Here is a 23,451-nt window from a genome sequence, read left to right on the forward strand (position 1 = left end):
AGGGTACTAGATGGTGTCATTTTCAGGTATTCTTCTAAGTTCTGTTTTACTCACTTTCTGTATTTCGATCTTGAAGAAACACATTTTGTCACATCTGAAACTTATTTCACTGATTGAATCTCTGTGATTCTCTTTACCTGAATTATTTTTAGATGTTGAGCCACTGAGATTGTATCCAAACTAACAAACAGATGTATTAAGTATTTATTGTCCGGAAAAGACACCATATTATCAAAACCAGAAGTTTTACTGGCTATTGGAAATTTATCACATGTTTATCATTACGGTGCCCTGCCCTGGGGACAGTACTGGTTCGTGATCCAGGCAGAATTCTCTCTATTTGCACTTCAGGAAAGGGGGATGAGAGAAGCTGACAATTCAAGTTTGTTAAAGAGTGTGACAGACTAGTACATCTGAGAGGGATTCCTATGTAGACTGAACGATGGTTTTTGTAGGTCTGCTCTGAAGTCAGGACCATCAGGGTTGCAAATCTGTATTTAGTCCTGAAGATGACCAAGATGGAAAATGTTGAGAGGTGGAGGGGATCAGTATTAGTTAAATCGTTTTGAATAGGAGAAAAGTTTAAATTTGATTAGTTGGCAGCCCCTGAACACTGTGCTGTGCAGGCTTGATAAGCGTCTTCGCCACAACCCTGCTAGCCTGTGTGCTACTTCTTGCTGTTAAAACCAAAGTAAAAGTTTTGGGGAGGGGAATAAATTCTGGTTGATTTATGTGAAATCCATCTTAAAATTAAGAAACGCAAAGGGGAACCAGGTGGGGGAATATACTGACATGTAAGTGACAAGTGTCCAGTCTGTAGCAGAGGTGTTTCTATTGCTTGCATTTCTTTATTGAGGAAATACTTTATTGCCTTCTGGTTGTTTCAGACAAGAGGTGGAAAGGGATGCAAAAGAATTATAGTATTTTACTGTTCGTCTGAGACTTACCCTGGTATTGTTTTGCCTTTGGGATCAGCTGCACTTTATTCCGTCTGTTCAAAAGTGGCAGTTTAGTATTTCTGTGCTTTTCAGGAAACTGTGGAAAACTGACTTCCCATCTTTCTCAAGTAAAAGAACTTGGGTTAAACTGCTTGCAGAAGTGCAGTTGTAACAATTTCCTGCGCAAGCATAGTTTTGTATTATTTCCCCTGTCTTACATTCATATGAATGAATTTTTAAGTTACTAAAAGTCAATGAAAGAGGGGGAGCAGGGAAAGGGGGTTATATTGCTGGTGGAGAGCAGTTTCCAGGTGTGCTGGATGTTATTACAGCCCAAGAAAAAAAGAGAAATTTGGTAGTAGAAAAGAGGTGGAGAGTATTTGGGCATTTCAATTAACTTCCAACAATCAATCTAAGATTTAAAAGTGGATCCTCTAGTCAGGACAGTGAAAGGAAACCCATTACTTAGCTATTTACTGGTGAAGACCTGCATATCTCAAAGATAACATCTAGTAATCTCCTGTCTTTAATCCCTTACAACATTTGGGAAGCGTTAGTGAAGATCTTCATGATTTGATATTTCCAGTTTTTACTGCCAAAAAAAAAAAAGAAATGTTTGTAGCATAGTCATTTGAATTGATATTCGCTGGGGGGGGGAAAGAATATGGTCACGCTTAAGAGCTCCTGGTTTTCACATTGTTCACTGAAGCAGGTGGCATTTCAGCATTTTCCCTTTCCTGCACAAGGGCAGCGTATGCAGGTAACAACTAAGTCTTGATTTGTGTGTAACTTTCAGCTTTCATCTCACCCTTATTTCTCCTTCTTCCTCTTCTGATACGCTCTTCTCTTTCCTTTCCTTTCTTCCATCTGTGAGAACTGGTGGTTGTGAGGAATGAGCTGGGACAGACTCCTCAGGGTGCTGGGGAGTAACAGGCAAACAGCAGATATGACTCTTATTTAGGCTAGTGATAAGAAGTGGGCTACATCATTGAGAAGATTAGCTCTCTTCCTGTATTAGAGCCTTCTTAAGCAGGCTCTCTTCTGGTAGTCTGTTCCTCAGGATATATTCCACTTCCACTCCCCCCCCCCTTTGGAAACAGCTAGTTAAAGTTTCGCTAATATAGCTTTGCTGTTTAAGAGGTGAAAAATTGCAGTGTTACTGCCACAGCTGTGCTAACCTTAACCTTAAAGCAAAATCCTATTCAGAGATTCACCTAAAGTTTAGGGAGACGATGTATGATGTGGAAAGAATAGTCCTTTTGGCAATACCTATTTCCATATTTTTCCACTGAGTCTTCATTAAGACTAAGTGTGCCTGTAAAGTCATTGCCAGCATCCTAACTTCTGAGGCTTTCCTCGTCCACCTCTTTTAGGGGATGAGGTGGGGAGAGGGACAGAAATGAATACCAAGGTCAATTCATAGCAGAAATTATGTTAATATGAATGTATTTTTACACAACTGGATGCAAAGTTAGGATTGCTACTGTATCCTATTTGCATGATAATGCAGCTTGAATAAAGATTTTTGTCCATGGTCAAGGATGATTTACAGAACCATTTAGACCTTGCAGAGAACGGCCTTCTTTGCAGGCACTATGGGAAGGAGGTTGTGTTCATAAGGAATGAAGCATAAACATCTTTCATTCAACCACAGGGACTCCTGTAAGCTTTAGGTGACACGTCTTGGCCTCAACTTTATGTAAAACACTGTCCCGTCTTCATGGTCCGCTCTCTGAAACAGCATACTGAAATGAAAACTTGATTTCCCAATGAAGGAAAAATGTCATATAGACAAAAGGGATAAGGATGTTTTCCTCAGAGTGAACAATAAATCACTTTTACGTTCCTCTAAATGACCAAAACAGCCTGACTATGACAGCGTTCAGGAGTTCGAGATACACTGCTGGCAGTACTGTGCCCCCCGTAAGTTAGATACCCCTGTAAGCTGGATGCGCAACTTGCTCACTAGAAAGCCCAAAATTGCGTGTACAAGTAATCTCTGTTCTGTGTCTAACCATTCTTTGAAATTTAGGAAGCTTTATTTCCATCTATATATTTGTGTGCATTGATTAATTTCTGAACTTCAAAATACTTTGGGGCAGTCTAATTTGGGCAACGGTCAGTCTCATAGTCTATAGTGGCTTGTCACGGAATAATTCTGGAGTTTTGTATTTGTATCTAATTGCATATTTCTTTTTAAGCTGAATTATGACTGGATTTGTCTTTGTTTTTTAAAATTCTGAGGTATGCTATCGTTAAAATTATGATTTTGATACATGTATTTGGATAAAAGTATTTTCGGCAAGTCTTCATGGCCACCACATTCAACTCTAATCATCTTCAGAAAGCACATTCGTGCTTCTGGTGGCTGACTTGCCAACAACCTTTCCAACAAGCCTGGCATAGTTTGAATCAAATTGCTGGCAGTTACCAGCAGGATGTTTTATTGGTAGTCTTCTCACGGTGGTAAAGTTTTTTCAGTTTTGGATATTGGAGGCTGGTTACACAAAGAAAGTCTTTAGTTCACAAAGTTTCTTCTCTGTGCTTTTCTTGTGCTTTGTCGTGCTTGTCTCTGTCCTATTTAAGCCAAGTAAGAATGAAAGTTTGTCTCCAGGCTCTTTCTGTGTTAGTATCTAGCTGTGCCTTTTACTGGCTGTAGTTTGAAGGTGCTGCACTGCTCCCTTGCAGAACTGAGAGAACTGAGAGAGGAAAGAAGCTATTGTCTGGTTGAAATATCCAGTTTAAATATTTTATGCCAGGTGATACAGTTCCATCAGCCTATACCGTAGAATCAGAGGGACTTAAACTCTGTTCACTCCAATGCACATTCACTCAAATATTGATACTTGAAATGCCAGCGTTAGCTGGCTGATTATCAGAGCACTCTTAACAGATCTTGTGAGAGAATTGCAGTTTTGTGGGATGCTAAATTCGATGATTCCTACCAACTAACGATTGTCAACTCTTGCTAGGTTCTCATAAGTCCCATTTCTCATAATTCAGTGTCTCATATTTTAATATTGTCCTCAGAATATCTTTCTGAGGTAGGCAAATGTCATATCTATTTTACTCAGACATTAAGTGATTTGTTCAAGGTCATAAAAGGAATCTGTGACAGAACAGTAAATGGAACCAAAATCCATCAAGCCTTAGCTCAGTGTGTTGCCCATAAAATAATATTTATTAGAGTTATTATTATTTTTTTTAATCCAGTTAGACTTGGAATGAGATTTGAATGTTGGGTGTCTTACCTCAAGAACACTGAAGTTGAGCAGGGGTTCTTGATAATGGCAGTCAAATGTAAATTTGAGGTCCTAAATTCCTGAGGGCAGGTAGCTACTTTCTGAGGATTCTGTGACTCTTCAAAATTTAAGCAACAACACAGCCAGGTCTGTAGTGTATATATTTATTTTGATCTCAGGACCCAAGGAACTTGGCTTTAAAAGTGGTGCATTGATGGCATCTTTGGAAAAAATAAAGCACGTTCTTTTATCAATCTTCTGTATTACTGGAATAGGCCAACATAATCTTGGCTAAAAGTCCTGATTTTAATGAGAAGGTTTGTTGAAGTTGAGCTGCCCCTTGGTAGGTGAAGAAGTTTTGTCATTAACCTGCTCAGAGTTATAACTTTATTGTGCTGGCTGACATGCTTGTGCTGCTCTGCACATAGCTGTGTAATTCTTCTGTGATGGAGCAGTAAGGTGGGAATTGTGGCCTGGCTGGCACAATACAAGGTAGCTTGCAGGTTTAGTAAAGGTGATTAATTGCACACAATAATTCTTGAAATCAGAGATAGTGAAATCAAATCATGCCACCTCTGTTTGCTTCACTGTTCAGCTGGTAACTAGATCACATCCAGATACGCTTTTTTTCCTCCTTACACTTGACCTCTCAAGTCTGTTTTACTGATGTACAAAATAATAAAGTAAATAGTCAACATTTGGTAAAGTGTTAGACTACCCCAGTTTTTCTCCCACTAAGGTTCCACCTCTCTCTTGAGTCATCAAATTGGGAATCTGAACCTCTCTCCCCAAACCTGTCAGTTGTTTTGCACATTTCCTACACAGCTGTTATCCATGAATTTTTCATTTTTCCAGTTTCAAACTATTCTAACCCTTTACAATAAAAATAATAATAATGATTAAAAAAAAATCCAAAGGAACCTTCCTGCAAAAATCAGACAAATAATTAAACAAAAGCAGCCCAGTATAATCCAAAAACCTAGATTTGGCAGGATGATTAATCTGTGGGGTGTCAGTGACAGTGAATAAAGATCTTAGAGTCTGTCTCTGTATTTGCTGTTTCTCTAGCCCTCATTGGGAAATGCTGCAACTTGCCCTTTCTTCCTGCTCCTGTTTTTGCTCTTAAATACTATGCTGCAAAGCGAGTGTGGCTCCTCAGTGTAAGCCCAGGGATCTCCCTGCAACACACGCAGGGTACCATCAGAAGGGTAGGAGGCTGGATGTACATTGCACTAGAGAGCAGGCATCTTGTCAGGTCTCCTGTGTGTGCTCAGAAGAAAGGAGCTGGCACAGAGATCAGAGGAACAGCTCTGCCTAGAGCTGCCTCTCTGGGGTTGCCGTTACCCCAGCACCGTAAAAGGCTCTGGCTCTGTAACAGGGCTGAGTTTGGGAGGTTGTGGAGGGAGGGTTTTGTTTTATTATTTTTAGTTGCATTTGAACTTTGCCTTTTTGATTTTATATGTGTCACAGGACTGCTGTTTGTCGCAGTTTGACTTTTAATAGGGTGATTTTAATGATTAATCAGTGCTACAAGTGAAATTGGGTAAATATTAATATTAATAAAAAATGACCATTCACTGAAGCCAATGAACATTTTTTATTTACTTTAAAGGCCTGGGGTCAAGCTCATAACTTTTTGAGAAGGGATTCAGGTCAAGCTTTTAGTAACTCCTAGTATATTAAAGTGTTGTGTAGTGCAGAAAGGGAGTTGCAGAGTGCATTGGTGTAGGGTCTTGATGGGGCCAGCAGAGCTCGGGGAAGGAATGTGGCAACAGCGGTTTGGAGGAGATTCGGTTCAGTTCCTCTCCGAGGGGGGCTGTAGTGGAGGCAGTGCTTTCCACCACTTTTCTGCATGAAGACTATGTAATATTGTATTGTAAGGCAGCTGTACTGCTCACTGGGCACTACACAGATGTCTCCAGACAAGCTGTGGTGGTGTGCAAACATGTTTGTAGTGGATATTTGCCTGTGCTTTTTGTTCCCATCCCATTACGTAAATTTGTTATTTTGATTGTTCTCTGCTGTTCCAGTAACTTTCACCTGATGAGCTGTAGTGATTTGAGGAGATTATCCATTTCAGGATATAAGACAGGGGTCTCATATCTGAGGTTAGCATTTTTGCACCCCAAAGGTTGCATTTCTGTTGTTGCATGGCAGTGGAATGGCAGTGACAATTGTCTGCAGTCACAGTAAACAGTCCATTCAAAGTTCCATTTTTGAACTGGTCCTTCATTTGCCCTCAAAAATAATCTGTAAAATCAGAGACCTGTTGTTCCTTTAAATCCTTTTGCATCATTTAACTTTTCTGTGGTTCCTGTTCTAAATGGGATTGCAAGGATTACTGAAGATACTGTCCCTTCTGTAAATAGCTTTAACACAGATTTTAAAAAAAAATTGTGCACATAGTAAGTTCAAATTAATCTTGGTGACTAACTGCATATGTGATTCCTTCCATTCCCCCTGCCTGGTCCTCTTCAGCTCAAACATTCCCTTTTACTTGTGATAATTTCATGTAAATTAAGAGCTAGCTTTTTTTTTTTTTTTTTTTTTTTTTTTTTTTTTTTTTGATGGGCTGCTTATGTCCTTTGACTGGAATGAGGCCATTAATGTACTGGGTGCTATCCAATGGCCTGCAGTAGTACCAATCAAAAATAATTATTCAGTATTGTATGGTTGTCAGTAGTAGGTACACATATATTTGAGTGTGTGCACAGGGTTTAAATGAGTTTGATATACTTAAATGATCTTTTTTTTTTTGGTGGTATGCAGTGACTTGGAAACATATTTTAGTTGCATATTTTAGTGTTTTAGCAGATGCATGCATGACACAGGTGAACTTCATTCTGAAACTTGCCAAACTCTAGTTCTGTTAACTGCTCCGTAAGGACCTGGCAGGCAGTGGTTAGTGATGGGATGTTAAAACATGGATACCGATGCCTGGGGGCAAGAGGAATTTTCCAAAAGACTATGGAGATACAGAATCTCAGCAGATCACCTTTCCTGAAGTGCCATTGAAAAAAGTAACGGAAGCAATTACTATCCTTGACAGAAGAGCTAACTGACTTACAAATACTGTGCTCATCTGCAGGGTATCACCTGTTATGGAACCTTCTGAGTGAGGTGTCGTAAAAACCTAACTCATGCTACACTGGAATCTCTATCAAGCAAAGAAGTTACCTCTGTTTAACATGGCTCGACAGCATCATGTTACTATGAGCTCTTTCAACAAAACAACAAAGAAAAATGCTTAGAGTTTCTTGGTGATTGCTTTCCATATAGTTTGGATCTATAGGTATACCGTTATTAAAGCAAGAATGGCTCAGGACTGTAGGTTGTGAATCTGCAAATATGAATGTGGGGCTGTTAGTTAACAATAAAGATGTTTTTGTTTTTACTCACCAAAAAAATCACAAACAGCACTTACAGAAGTGTTCCACTGTAAGGAAAGTCTGCATTTCCCAAAGTGGGATAGGATTTAAAATAACCCTCAAAAGCTCTACTTTTATAGCTTTGTCTTTTGTAGGTAGCTAATGAATGGGTATTTAAAATGTGACTAGTCTACAATATACTTAGAAAATTATTCTGACAATTTGTATTTATATTTTTTGGCTGGGAAAAGTATTATTTTACATCCTGTAGAGATGCTTTTGCTTTTATCCATTGAGTCATGTTTTATTACATAGAACTGAGAATTAAAGCAGGAAATGTAGGTCATCCGAACTGTGTGAGAAATGCGCCTTGGGCATTGAGAGCTATGAACGTTGTCTTTCCCATACATTCACTGGTTGATTATGACTGATTTTTGAACTGTAACATAGGTGAACTGGCAGTTACTTCTGAAGTTAACATTGTACCTGTGTCCACTGCATTTACTATTGTTGGGTGCTAAGGTAATAAAATTTGTTTTACACTTCTTGAATATTCAGAATTGTGCTGTACTAAGAATGTACTTACGTCTCATGTTCACAAGCATAATAAGCGTTATAGGTCGCCCATAGTAGGCTCTGCAGTATTACAAGAGAAAGGTTGAAGTAAAATGAAAAACCACTATGTGGAGGTGAAGTGTCTAGATGAAGAAGCTTCCCCCCCACCTCCGGCCTCCTTGTACCTGTGTTTTTGCTTGGTGTTTCAGCTGAGATGACTCATTAACAACTTCACCTTCCAAAAATCATGTTGAAGCTGAGTAATGTTGTTCAAGTCTGAATCAAGACTGGAATGCTGAATTTTGGATGACACCATTTAGTAATTTTTTTTTTTTGTTACCATTTATTACTTGAGTTTATGGGTGTACTTACTATTCCTGTTGATTACTGTTTATTACTGTAAGACTCACTCTCTAAAGATATAACCCTCCACTTATTTTCATGTATTCAGTACAGACGCATGTTTAAAGACTTGCATTTCTTTACATGGAATTATTTTTCACCAAAAACTATTAAGTTCCTTCTTTTCTTACTCTTAAGTAATCAAAATTCTTTGATGATAGACTTTCACATTTTTTTGCAGTAATTAATTTTTCTTTTTTTACTGTTATGTTTCATTGATATTTAATATCTAGAAGCATCATATAGCGATTCATGACTTAGTTCTAGGCCTTTCTTGCTAAAACCAGGGGAGAGATTGAGGCAGTGATTAAGTACATCCTTTAAATCTGTAAAGCAAATAGAGGAGAAATTGGAAGTTATGATTGGAACACTGTTCAGCTGATTGGTTTTCCAGGTACCTTAGAAATTTAATGGATTTCCCAAAACATCTAACACAAATGGAGTAATAATTTGTTACTCGTGTTAAATATTTTGATCTCTCACATGCCGGTGCCCCAAACTGTTGAACAGTTGGTTCAAATCTAATCAAGTTTATTTCTTTTGTTGTTGTTCTTTTTCTTGAATTACAAGTACCCCTATACCTATCAAGTAAATTGATATACTTGGTGTGTTCCAGAGACTGCTGAAAAGGTGACTTTTGATTTAGAATCCATTAGTCTTTTCTCTCTATCTTTTTTTTGTGTGTGTGAAATATAGAATATATTCAAATGATCTTAAGGTTTGCAATAAGTGTGTAAAACTCACAGCGCAGGAAGTGGCTATTTTTATTCATGGAGTGATTGTGGGACTGTATTGTGGTGGCTTCATGAACTTGCCCCTGAACTGACATATGGTGAGTTAATAAAGAGGTTGTTGGTTGAAGCTTCTGAGTCAGTAGAGTCAAATTTTGTCAGGGTGGAATATTTTTTCCTTCTTTTTTTCTCACCGTGTTTACAAGTTGTTGTTGTTGTTGTTGTTTTTTTAATTGTGACCTTTATCCAAACGGTAAACGTGGGTAGTCAACTAGAAGGGAATCTAGGCACTGACTGGTTCTAACCCTTTCATTTAGTATCAAGATGCATGCTGTTCTGCTGTAGCCCTTGTGTCTCTGGGCTTTGTGCCTCTCTGAGTGTATAGGGAGGCTTTGTGTTGCCGTAGTTCAAGCTTTTGAAATAGATAGGATGGAAGATTTATCTAGGGAAGAGTAAAAATGGAAACGTTTCTATGCCCACTAATGCAGGTTGATGGTTTCTCGGGTTTTTTGGGTTTTTTTTTTTGTTTGTTTGTTTGTTTTTTTCCTTAATGCCTGTAAGAGAAGAGGGTGATTTTCTTCAGGTTCTGGGTCTAAGCTTTTATTTTACCTGAAAGGTACAACTTTTAACTGTGAGTTACTGGAAAAAGATTGAGAACCATGTTTTGAGATTCCAATTTCTTTAAATTCTAAAGATTACTTCAAAGAGTAGTGCTGAACTCTTTATTTTTAAGGCTAATTTAAGTGCTAAATGTAGCTTGAACAGCTTTAAATAATGCATATTATATTTAGACCCCCACGTTTTCAAAGGTAGACAACAGCATTATTCTGGTACATTACCGTAGGACCGGATTTGTTAAAGGGTTTAAGTGATGTTGACTCTGGGACAGAATATGAACTCTGCAGTCATTGAGAGTTTTACATGACCAGGACTTCAAAGACAGACCATCCCCTGAAGTGCATAAATATAAGTTTAGATGTTCATATTGAATGGTCTAGTATCTTCATAACATGCTTGGGAACATAGTATGGTCGGAGATATTATTGTTACTCAACAAAATATACATGGTAATTTCAAAACACTCCACATTTCAAACCTCTTTTTAGGTTCTCTGCGTGTTATGTATAACCACATCAAGCACAGTTACCTCACTTTCTCGTTTTATTGGTGGAGAAGCAAACATATCTATCACTTAAATGTTCTTTATTCCAAACTGTAATTGAGATGGGGCTGGGATCTAATGAGGTTAAAATTCATGTAGCCAGGCCAGTGAGGGATGTTCTTGGTTTCCTTAACTTAGTTAATCATCTACTGAATTAAATCATATATAATCTGGCTGCATCAGGAGTTTTGTTTTAGTAAGGATTTCAGGAATAATTCTTCGGTAGTATCTGAATACCCCAGATAGCCTTTGAGATAAGGTACTGTTCATTTTCATTTCCCTTTCTACCATTGTAAATGTTGAGGAATTATTATAGATTGGATTTGCACATCTATGTTATATTAGATTTTCTTTACAAATTGACCAGGGAAATAACGCTAGCAGCTGATTTTGAATTCAAATTTGCCATACAGTTAAGGATTTTGGATGAAATATCTTGATTAAATAGTCTTTAGTTTTAGTCTTTAGCATCATAGAAACTCCATAGATTAATAGCATGAAATTCCTTTATTAAGAACAGTAATTCCTCAAGTTTCTTCTACTCACTGAAGAGTTCTTTGTTTCAAGTTACTGTAAGAATAGTGCTAGTTTATTTTTCTTAAATCAGCAATTATGTGTAAAATCACAGTAGCGTCAGTGTTTATTTGTTTTGTAAGGTAGGTTTGAAACATAAAAAAAATTAAAATTTAATTCAATTTCCTGTTTTTTCATAAATTACGTATTAAAAATGTTCACTATAATGAATTTAAGGAACAGATTAAATTTTATTGCATAGGATAAATTGATAGATTATTAAGTTTGAAAGGAAAGACACTTGATATTACAAAGCAAAACAATTATTTCACTTAAGTTACTTTAGCAAATAATTGCTATAGTTGGTGTTTTTTTCAATTGCTTTTTATAAATGAAAGAACTCCATGGGAATATTTTCAAACAGATTGAGACTTGATATCCTGAGTTCTGTTCACTTTTCATCTGATTTGACTTGTCATTTTGAGCAAGATATTTAACTCCTAGTTTTTGGTTTACCAGCCTTAAAAAGAAGAATACAACTTATGTATTTAGTTGAACTCACCAAATGGTGTTTGTCTGTACACACCTATTAGTTGTTAACCCTTTAGAAAGTATGTGCTAAAGAATGCATGTGATTTTCATTATAATACAATTTCTAAAATAACTCCCAGGTAGAAGTAGGTTAGAAAGAGCAACTTACTGTTTGAAGGCAATTTGGGAGCAATTTTCTTGGAAATATAATACTCCAGGAACGTAGTTCAGTATTAAAGTAGGAATCTTTCTGCTTGGTCAGCAATTAAATGATGAAAATTATGCGGATGTTTAAAATGAGTAGAGGACATGGGTTTGGAAACTAATTCAGCATTGATACCACTTGTGGCTCAGTTTGTTCTCATGGAGCACCAGGTTATTCTTAGAGGAGAGCAGAGAGGAAAAAAAGGCACAAATTAAGCTTCTATAACTACTCATGAAGAAAACTAATTGTGGGATTTCCTAATTATTGGAATTAAGGTTCGTTGTCTTCTATTGATATTCTCCTTGAATATTACATCAGGCTGATCTAAATAATTGAATACTTTTAAAGCTTAGAGGCATGCTGGGGAATGAGAATGAAGTTAAATACCTTCATGTTTCGATTAGGGCATTTCAAACAGTATCAATCCTGAACACAAGCAATTTATAAGTTTATAAGCAGCATATATGATATTTTTAGGAAGTAATTTTAAAATGTTTTTCTAGTTTTGTGATACCTTTTCCATATATCCTGATGTTGTAAGACCAAATGATAATTACGAATAATACATTATAATTGATACATTAAGGTGAGAAGTGCTTTCTTCTTACTACAGGAACTAAATTATTCCCACTGAAACACCACCAGCCTCAGTTAGTTTCTGGTTGTCCCAGTGCCTCTTGGGAATCCAGAGCATGGACCAAGTCAGGTCTTGAATAATATATGATTCATGTTTATATGCTATATTCATGATAACTGTAAAGAGTTTTATTTCTGTGGACATCAGATTACAGTAGCTAGGGTTTAGATAAGATGATGAAATATTGTGTAACTTCTTCTTTTCTGATCTATTTCTTTCAAAGTCTAGTACACTGTGCAATATAGTATATACTACAAGGAAGTTCAGTGTGCTTTAAAACTGTATGTTAAGTCTGATGTTTGATTCTGCTCAATGCTGTAGCCTAATTCTGTTCCCACTACTTTGTTTCTTCCAGGACATGAGACTGCTCCCACGATGGCAGAAGTTTGTGTGAAAGATTTTGTTCAACACTACATAACTCTTAAATGCTAAAAGCAGAAGGCACTAGCTGGTACCTCAGCGTGGAGCAAAAATTTTATTTTAAACTTCAAAAATAATTATGTCAAAGAAAAGTCGTGCCAAGGGAGAGAAGTCCGACATGGAGACTGAAGCCCTGCAAGCTGCTAATGAGGAGCTACGAACTAAACTAACCAACATCCAGATAGAATTTCAGCAAGAAAAAAGCAAGGTATTTGTCTATCTATATTTTGTGATCGTTCTTCTTAACAGTAGCACTGTTAGAAACCAGCAGAGCTTGAATCTCAAACTAAGTCACTATTAAAATGTGTTAGCCTTAAAAGAAAAACATGTGACGAAGAAGTGAAATCAGCAGAACCACTGATGAACTGAAATTGGTGCCAACTATTTAAAATAATGTGCAAAAAGAAGTAAATATCCCCAAACATCCAGTCACTGAAATTTGCTGTCACAGCAATACAAATGGCACTAGCTTAGTGTGGCTTAAAGGCAACAAGGGAGTTTTGTATTTGATCTTAGCACTGAAAACTGTATGTGGTAAAAAGAAGTGTCTTCAAAGCCAGTCAGCACCATGTTCAAAGCATGTCACTTTAAATGCTTATGGAGAATGTAAATTAACTGGAAATCATCTGTGTAGGAGTCCTGGTTTGGTTTGCTGAGGTTATGTGTGCCATTGCTCTGAGCTGTTTAATGATGCATCTGGTTACTAATGAAAGAGATCCGTCCATATTTGTCTATCTAGCACATGTTCAAAAGGTGTTTGAGTAATCAAGAGAACATCTAGGAGAAATTGTTCATTCATGAAGTACATATATATTTATAAAGATTAGCATTTACTTTTATATATCTCTGTAGCAGTTTAAAATACAGACAAGCCAATAAGGTTATTTCTATTCTATTAGTTTATTAATCTCAATTAGTGCATTTGACTTTGCACAAGACAGTCCTGGAGGTGAATCTGTGTGGAGATGGATTTATCTGTGTGTGTTTGGTGATACTGTAGTTGCAGGAGTCTTAAGGACTTACCAGTGGAACAAGTATGCACTGGAAGCGTGTTCACTTTATATAACATCGCTTTGTTCTCGCCTTGTTTCTTTATATTAGTGTAAAATTTGGAACACCTGAATAATAATATTCCTGTATGTTCTAGTTTCTTTAATAGCCTTGTGTGCTACTCAGCTTTGAATGATCTTATTTTTCATATTTTAATTAAAAAAGCAAACAAAAAACCCCCTACAAATATAATCTTCAGAATTTCTTTCTTACAGAGGAAAAAGAAACAGTAAAGCCTGAATTCTTGTTTGACTGATACAATAGGTTCAGTATATGTCAGCCAACTAAATTTGTGTTGCCTTGGAAATTTTTCTTCTTCGCAGACTAAAGCAAAAAGTCATATCTCTTATTGGTCAGCAGTATTGATGAGTGAACAGAAGAGTCAAGGTTTTTTGCTATTAGCTTCCTCATCCAAATTCTCCTACTCTTGTTTGATATAATGACAATAAATTATAAAATGAGAGTGGCACGAACTACTTGTGCTTCTTAAAACCACACACCATGAAATTTACTAGTGGCTGATACCCTCTAAAACTGAATTTACCAGCTGATGAATTGTATTATTCCACTGTCATTTTTAGTGTCTCAGTGCTTCTGTTCAGAAAGAGACTTGTGAGCTGATGGTACATTACATTTACGCTAGTAAATTTTTCTTTTTAGTTATTTTATCTTATTTCCTATTTTGTTCTGCACTTTTTATGTAGAAATATGGATATGAATTTTATTATCATCTTTTAATTGCATTAAAAAGATCACATAATTATAAAGTTATCTTATACCTTGGACAGAAGAATGAATTAATTTTGAGTGTTTAAATTACTCAGATTCTTAAAAAATCTACAAAAAGATTACACGAACCCCAAGAAGAGTTTAACCCTGATGTGCTTCCAGATTTGATGCTTTACCTGTAATAGTGTCAAGTTTAACTCTGATTCAAGAATCAAGCGTAGCTACATGCCCATGACAGCTGTAGGAACCTTTTCTATAGCTAGTCTGCTTATTTACCTATATCCAGTCTGGTCAGAGTTCCTTCAGTTTTGTTACCTGTTCATCTTTCTACAGGTTGAGAATTTCCTATTTTCTGGAGTGTTGAGGTGGTTATAGGAGACACATCTGTGTATTGTGCGCATATGTGTGCAGGGAAATGAGTGAGCTCACATATGTAATGTGTAGGTGAATATGAAAGAGGAAATTAGAGTCGGAGTGCTCTAAAATTCTACTAAATATACAGTGGAGTCTGTAGTACATTCTGCGGCATGTTGGAGTGCATTTCTGGGAGGATGGGGGGGAAAGAGGTCTTCAACCTCTTTCCCACATCTTTGCTGTGGTGTTTGTTCTAAATCATTTAACTAGAATTGAACCATGTAGTTTATTTCCCACCATCAGGGCAACAGCCTGCTCTCTGTCTGTGCAGCAGTTATATGGGATGCCTTCACTGACAAGATGAGTAAATTAAAGCCATAGAGATTTTTCCTCTTTAGACTGTAGCTTAAAAATGAGTAACAAAACCAACAGAAATTATGGCTTGGTATCAGAAAAGTAAAAACACTGTGCCTAGAGAATTCTAAATAAATTAGATGGCTTTATTGGCACAGAGGTAAGAGGGAATGTACTGAAGCTGCTAGAGAGACAGTTCAGTGGCCCATGGGACATAAACTGTATTAGGAAAGGTAACAAACCCTTGTGGGGCCAATTCATTTAATTTGATTCCCCTAAACTATTTTGTCCCTCACGTATATGCCTATTTAATGATTTATCTTAGGAAGAACCTTCTAATTGATGAGAGACATCACAAATGGAAATTAGTTTTAACATACTTCTGCCTGCAAAGTACTGGTTTATTTGAAATAAAATTATACCCAAGAGACATCCAAAACTTTGTGCATATTTTCACAGTTCATTTTGTTTCATTTGTTGTTGAGCCATTTAAAGAAATTTCTCCTGTAAAATTGTTTCCCTCCATGCTTATGCGATACCTGATCCAAAATTGGTACATTTGCAGTTCTTTGAATAGGGATCATTGTGGATCTTGCTGGTGGTGTTTTGGGCCTCTGGTGTATGAGCAGCTGGATTGATTTATGTTGCCAAAGGGGTGAAGCAAATGTTGTGGCCCTGCCTTAGTTCCTTTTTGCTGCCTTTTGTTTTGGGAACACTTTGATATGTTTGGGCAGCCTGTTGGTATGTAGTGTGTCCTCCCGGGATTGTAGGTTTGCTGCCATCTACGGAGAGCCTGGAGAAGGAGATGCATGAACTGAACACAGGCTGACATACTGCCCTCTGCTAGTGGAAATGTTTGGTTGGAAGACATCCAAAATTTGGGTATCAAGTAACAAAAAGAGTTGACCGAAGCACAAAAATTGTACTTATTTTAACATGAATGGAGGCAGGACTCGCTCTAACTGAACCTTAAAGTCTGATGCAGTAAGCACAAGGAGCTGCAGTGAATGAGCATGGTCTTGGCAGTCAGAGTCAAGAAAATGTGAATCAGCTTGGTGGTTTTATAAGTGCCTGTGCTGAGATCCATGAATATTTAGGAACAAGTATTACAAAGTACCTATTCCTACTGAGATGGTTAGCAAACATTAGAAGATAGTCTTCCAGTGCTTCAGGTAATATTTTGTTCCTGATAGCAAGGTGTTCTAGTGTTTGCTGTCACTATTGCTCCATCTTCACCAAGTTCTGCTAAAGCTTTTAAATATCCTCACCAAGTTCTGCTAATGCTTTTAAATATCCATATTTTGCTTGTCACTGTACATTTGTAGAGTTGAGATCACAACACATCTAGGAGTTAGGGTAAATGAGTTCAACTCAGTTGCTACTGTATCACCTCACAATTTTATAGATTGTTTTTCTAACTCCTCATGCTTTTCCCAGATTTCATTGGGTTTTTTGAGCTTTGATGTCAGGTGATGAATCTGTGTGTAACAGTCATTCCTTGTAAGTTAAAAAACCCTCTATTTTCAATATGTAAAATTAAAAAAGAAAAAAGAGCTAGCATGTCATACTGGCAAAACAGCTTTATTTACTGGGGATTAAAAAAGTTGTATGGAAAAGAGTTATGGCCAGTATGTACAGAAGAACTCTAAATACAGCTGTTGATTTGAGACTCCAGACATACTGAATATATATATAAATGAATGTTATTCGCCTCTGCTATGTATGGAATAAGAAAGGAGCTGGTTAACCTACTGAACTGTAAGGAGCGTACTGAATAGCAAGGAGGCACTAGAGTATTGTAATTGGGAATGAAATATGGCAACCCTCTTGGAGCAGGGAAATGGATGAAGTATGGGTAAAACCGTGTATAGTTACTCCTGCCACTAGTGACTGGGATTAAAAGGAAGCACATCCCTTTGGGTAGGTTGTTTCCTGACAGCAATTGAAGGACATTTGAATTCAGCTGTTCTCTACTCCTGATACATAAATGTAAATTCCCAATAGTTAATAAAATCACTAAAATGAGAGAATTTTGGGTATCTATCAAACATTGGACAGTAAATAACGAAGTTATTAAGAATAAATGTGGCAGTGTTATTTCAATCGGAATTCAAAATTATATGCTAGACATGATAATGCAATTTCTAACCCAGGTAAAAGGTATTGGAGAGGAGTGAGACATCAATAGACAGATATTAAGCAATGATTATCCTTAATTTGAAAGAATCAACAAGAAAGTGTGATAATTAAACTTTTAGATGGTATTGTGTTGGAAGAGGTTGACAGAAAACACAGTGCAAGGGATCCAAAAAAGTCTGATGTTACAATGGGATGTACAGGAAAATTCTACTCAGAACTGCAGTAGGGCCTTTAAAATTAATGTATCTTATCAAATTATATATCTAAACTATTTAAATCTGGAATAAAAGGACAATCACTGGAGTCTTCAGAAGTTTCTAGGGGATCCATGTATAGCACAGGGAAAAGAGATGTTTCATATATTCAGATATGAGCAGAAACACATTTTCTGTGATCCTTTGATATTGTTACATAATCTTGAGAGTTGATTTTAAAACAAGTGGAAACGCTTGAGGCAAGAAAGATTGCGGTATATGTGGTGCCTTGATTTTTTTAATTTATTCTTTTTAAAGAGTTTATTTGTTGCTGGAAATGGGCATGCAAGAAGAGGATATTTATGAAAGTGGACAGAATAAAGAGTGAACACAGGAGGCTTTTTGTATGGAGAAGGAACAATGAGTAAGATCATAGATAAACAAAGCAAGCAGTAGCAGCAGATGGAAAAATGGTGACTGAGTGTACTAGTTTTGGCTGGGATAAAATTAAACTTCTTCATAGTAGATTTGTATGGGCCTATGTTTTGGATTTGTGCTGAAAATAGTGTTGATAACACACTGATAATTTAGTTACTGCCAAGCAGTGCTTACACAGCGTCAAGACCTTTTCTGCTTCTCACACCGCCCCACCAGCACGGAGGCTGGGGGTGCACAAGAAGTTGGGAGGGGACACGGCTGGGACAGCTGACCCCAACTGACCAAAGGGCTATTCCATACCATATGACATCATGCTCAGCAGCAAAACTGCGGCGGAGGTTGGCAGGGGGGCCACTGCTGGGGGACTGGCTGGGTATCGGTCCGTTGGTGGTGAACAATTGTTTTCATTTGCATCACTTGTGTCTCTTGCGTTTTATTTTCCTCTCTGTTTTTTTTTTTTTTTTCTTTTCCTTACAATTTTAAAAAATTATTATTTCTTTTTAATTATTGAACTGTTTTTATCTCAACCCACAAGTTTCTTTCTCACTTTTACCCTTCCAGTTCTTCCCCCATCCCACTGGGGCGGGTGGAGTGAGTGGAGTGGGTGTGTGGTGCTTAGCTGCTGGCTGGGGTTAAACCGCGTAACTGAGCAGTGAGTACAAGTTCTATCAAAGCAGCATCTGATATGGTGGAGTCATGTCTGACTGTTGCTTCTGCCACTTCTAAGCTCTTAATAGAGGAGAAGGAAATTCAGAGAAGTGGTTGCCTGAAAGCAGAAACAAGGTAAAACAGGTCAGAATCTTGGACAACTGGGAGTGATAAAAGCTACATTCCAAATATGCAATACGATGCTATAATTGGGAAAGAAGCCAGGAGATTTCCTAGGCTATAAACTAATGTGACCACTTGCCACTGCCAATAAAAAAATGAAATCAAGCCTGCAAGTTTTCCAGAAGTCTTTCACTATCTTTGTTAAGTTTGAAAGATCTCCATTTCCAACTTTAATACTCCTCGGAAAAGTTTTTGTATCCTAAAAAGTATAGATTTTTAGCATATTTTTCCCCTGAAATAGTTTAAATTTTGTTCACCTTAGCACAGAAGTTTTGCAGTCCAGTTGATGGAGAATTTATTCTTGACACACAGAATCAGTTCAAATAATTATCAGCCTCTCATGTTGAGCATCTTCATCTTTTTGTTCTGACACTAGCCTTTTGCACAGTAATTTTCTCTTGCTTCTGCTGTAAGATATATCACTATACCATGTCACTTCGAAGTAGGAGCTTCAGGTGTCCAGCAGCTATAAGTCATCCAGTGCACTAAGGCTGACTGAGTAGTCTCTGATATGGAGACTGAAGTGTGAGTTTGTGGTTGGCGGGACAGTGATTACTGCTGCTGTTTCTACTCAGCTCCCCGCTGTAGCATTGCATGGAGTGCCATTCAGAGACTCAGCTTTTGGGGGTGCTTGGCACTTCTCTTTTACCTTGGACACCATACCAGTGGAGACATATTAAAGTTGATCCAAGTATGTCTACAGATCTCCTGAATGAATCTTTTAGACCCGTCTCCCCGCCAAGTGGTTTTCTGATACGAGTGGAGACTGCAAAGCTGAATCCTTTCCAGTTTCAGTATTGGCCCTTTTTAGCTTATAACCAGGAAAAGATCAGGCAAACAAAGCTGCTTCACTAGAGGTGACACTTACGGATTCAATGTGATGCAGATACAAAATACCTTTTCATGAAGAGCTTTCCCAGTGGCCTAGCAACAGCTCATTAGTCTTCAGATACTCAGTTAAACACACCTGGTGAAGGAAGAGTGTTAGGAAGGCAACAATACTTTTCTTTTCTAGCCAGCTGTGGGGTGAAAGTTGTGTATGCAAAGGAAGTGTTTCTTTGCTGCCTGGAAAAACACAAGAGAAGGAGAAAAGGAAGAATTGTGCAAAATTTGCCTGTCAAATTGACTTTCAGAAGCACATGGCAAGTTGACTTGGTATGCCTGGTTACAACCTGGTAATACCAGTGTTGCCCTGCCTAATTTAAAGTGAGTTGCCTTTGAATATGGAGCAATGAAACCTTGTGCTATCCTGGAGAAGTGATGTTTCAGAGCACTTTGCTCAAGAATATTCAACATCAGGCCCAGAAAAATATATTTATATTAAATATTTATATTTGTTGAAATAAATATTTATATTTGTTGAAATTCTTCAAATGATTGTGATTGGAGCAGAGTTAAACTGCATTAGTTACTGTTGGATTTATGTGTACAGGGACACACCAGAAAGACAGAATTTATCGCTTTTACTGGTTTTGTTATTTTGTCCCTTTTCATGTCACTGGAAATTAGATCTGTATTTAAAAAAAGTGGTTTTTCTACACATTTTCCAAAATGAGGCATTTGGATTGCTCTGCTGTATTGCAGGGAAGAAATTTTTCAAGATATTGCTGTAGATGTTGCTGCAATTCAGTGAAGCCATATTTAGTCAGCTATTATTCAGTCATATTTAGATAGCTAATTTGCCAATATTTTTTTTATTTCTTGTCCTTTTACTTAGAGTTAGATGATCTCTTTAATTTAAAAAAGCAAGGTGAATTCAGATTTTTAAGAGAAACAACATATGCTGCTGAATATGTTCTTTCTCTTGCAAATATAAGTTTGTATTGGACTATGTGACCCTGCTTTTGAATGTAAAAATCTATTAGGGAATCTTTCTGGTGATGGTAGAATCCCTGTGGAGTTAAACTAGAGTGTATGAATCTGCTCAGTATGTGTTTGCAGTGATGAAAAAATGTATTTGAACATGTGTCAACAATGTGCTCTTGTAGCAAGGAAGGCTGATGGTATCCTGGGCTGTATTAGGAAGAGTGTTGCCAGTAGGTCAAAGGAGGTGATCCTTCCTCTCAGCTCTGCACTGGTGAGGCCACATCTGGAGTGCTGGGTCCAGTGCTGGGATCCCCAATACCAAAGAGATATGGACACACTGGATCAAATCCAGTGAAGAGCCATGAACGTGGTGAATGGCTGGAGGACCCGATGTACAAGGAAAGGCTGAGAGTGCTGGGACTGTTTGGGCTGGAGAAGAGAAGGCTTGGAACGACATTATCAATGTGTATAAATACCTGATGGGGGAAATAAAGACAGAGCCAGACACTCTTAGTGGTGCCCAGTGAAAGGACAGGAGGCAGTGGGCAGAAACTGAAATACAAAAAATAGCTCTATAAATGTAAGAAGTTTTTCAGGTTTTGTTTGGTTTCGGGGTTTTTTTTTTGTTGTTGTTGTTTACTGTGAGATGATTGAACATGGTAACAGGCAGATTGAGAGGCCATGACCTTGGAGATATTAAAAGTCTAACTGGACATTGTCTGGAGCATCTTGCTCTGGTTGACAGCAGGGCTGGACTCGATGACCTCTGGAGATTCTTTCCAACCTCAGCTGTTCTATGACTCTGTATTCCCTAACTCCAAGTACAAGTTACCTAAGTACAGTTCAATTAATTTTTGAAAAGCTAGTATAGGTGCAGTAATATTTTTAAATGGAAGACCAGTAAACATGTACCTTTTTTTTTCCTTTTCCTTGAAGCTTGCAAATATTTAAAAGGTAAATTTCTTTAGTTTAATTTAAATAGTAGAGTTCCCAAAGTCATTATGGAAAGATGTAAGATTTTTTCCCATCATGTCGTTTTCATTTTGCTGTATAACCTGCTGTGTAACTGAGCTTTTGAATTTGGAATTGCATTGCATGAAGCATTGTGGAAGTGTTAAATGTTGTCCAATTAATTCCTTCTTGGAATCCATGAGGAACGGGCCAGGGAGAATGAAGAGAGGTAGGCAAATAGAGAACTTTCTCAGGAAAGGAAACTCATTACTTAACAAAACCAAACCCAAACCCAACCAAACAAAAAACTTCAAGAGTTTGTTCTTAGTTGTTGGAGAAGCTAAAATCTAGACTGAACTCTGCAAATCATGACAAATGCCTTGTATCTCAGATTGCTATTACAAATATGTTCCCCCCACTCCCTGATATTTGGCTATTATGTTGCTAAAAATGGGGCCAGTGTTAGGGCTGCCTTTTTCATAGTGATTTCTTTGGTTGCTTATGTCCACAGCAATCTCACCTAAGTGAATAATTTTTCATGCCATGATCCAATGCACACTGAAATTTTAATAGAAAGGATGCTGTTGGCTGGACACTAGATTACACTCTAAGTGTGCTTAAATAGGAGTAGAGTTTACATATTCTTCAGAAAAAGCAAAGCATACAGACTTCTTTTGTTCTTTTTTGAAGGAAAGTTGCTATTGCATTTGGTTTTTAAAACGAACAGTAGCATCTTTGCTTGTTGGCCTCACCCCTAGTAACCTGCCTTTTTCACAGTTGGGGCTGTGGTTCAGTAGCACTCGGAAACATATATGGGTTAATAGGTTATTGCCTTTTACGAAATGCATGATTTAAACATTATGTCATTGACTCCAGTTCATAAAAATGAACTATTATATTTCTGTCTCAAGTGCACAATGTGTCTTGTCAAAGAAAACAACACCAGATGCAAATATACTGTGATAATATAATTGTATTGTTTTAAAGAAAATCCTTCTTTCAGGCACTGTTCAGACATAAGAAAGGGAAGAAGCGATGTTTGGCATTATTTTTCCAAGAAGCTAGTTTCTGCTTTGGCAGCAATGTTGTATCCATGTGCACTGATTATTAAAGATTTAATTTAGAAAGGCAGAAAATACCTCATTTATTGGTGCCCTGATATCTGCCTATGAACAGAACAGCTTTCTTCATTAAAAAATAAAGAGTGCTGGAATTTAAAAAAAAAGACAAATTGCTTTAAAGTTTAAGTTCCTTTTAAAACTGAGACTTAGGCATATGGGAAAATGCCACACTACTATTTTCAATCAGTCAGTTGCTCTGGAAGCCGGACATGTACAGATCTGCATAGGGTGCGGGAGAGAGGGACGGAGGGAGTGCGGGAAGGACAGCTTGTGGCTTGCAGGGAAGACCTGACAGACAGATCTAACTTTCCATCTTCTCTGACAAGAAGCAATAACAAGAAAAGACTTTTTAAAGACCTTGAGAATTAGGACGCATCTTTTTTACTGGGTCATGAGGAGTAATAGGCATTTATGATGCAGTGTAAAAATCCAGGGGTTTTAGAAGGAGCCTTGTTCTTCCTGTTTACACTGGTCTTGCTGAAGCTTTGGAAGTAAAATGACTAGTGATATATGATAATATGCAGTTACTCTGAGTGGCTTAATATGTGTTCTCACAGACAGCAACAATGCATATAGATGTTGCCTTCCCTCAATTCAGTGAAAGACGAAAAAAATTGAGCAAGTATGCAGTTTTGTTTAACTTGGTACTCCTCCAAAATTTCAGAATCTGTTTCTTGTATATTAAAAATGCTTTTAGGAAGTCACGTTCATTAATGTGTTGTGTTGAAAAGTTGCATGCTTTATGTACAATATGACTAATTTTATGTTGCTGTAGTATTG

The 23,451-nt window shown here is 37.4% G+C and overlaps 1 protein-coding gene across 11 annotated transcripts in view; it reads left to right on the plus strand.

Moving 5' to 3' along the window:
- The window catches only part of JAKMIP1 (janus kinase and microtubule interacting protein 1), a 170,422-nt gene that overhangs the window by 65,084 nt on the left and 81,887 nt on the right, over positions 1-23,451 (plus strand). For 8 of the 11 annotated variants that reach the window (XM_087737413.1, XM_087737414.1, XM_087737417.1 and 5 more), the window contains one exon: positions 12,640-12,912. In XM_087737413.1, the coding sequence (XP_087593539.1) occupies positions 12,784-12,912 (129 nt within the window). In that variant the 5' untranslated portion in view covers positions 12,640-12,783. Of the gene's footprint in view, positions 1-678; positions 795-1,629; positions 1,699-8,050; positions 8,071-12,639; positions 12,913-23,451 lie in introns of those variants that run through there. The other 3 variants (XM_087737419.1, XM_087737416.1, XM_087737415.1) reach the window with 3 other exon arrangements.

This window comes from Nipponia nippon, unplaced genomic scaffold (assembly GCF_047370975.1).
Source record: "Nipponia nippon isolate SJK-2023a ecotype South Korea unplaced genomic scaffold, ASM4737097v1 scaffold_6, whole genome shotgun sequence".
Taxonomy (NCBI): domain Eukaryota; kingdom Metazoa; phylum Chordata; class Aves; order Pelecaniformes; family Threskiornithidae; genus Nipponia; species Nipponia nippon.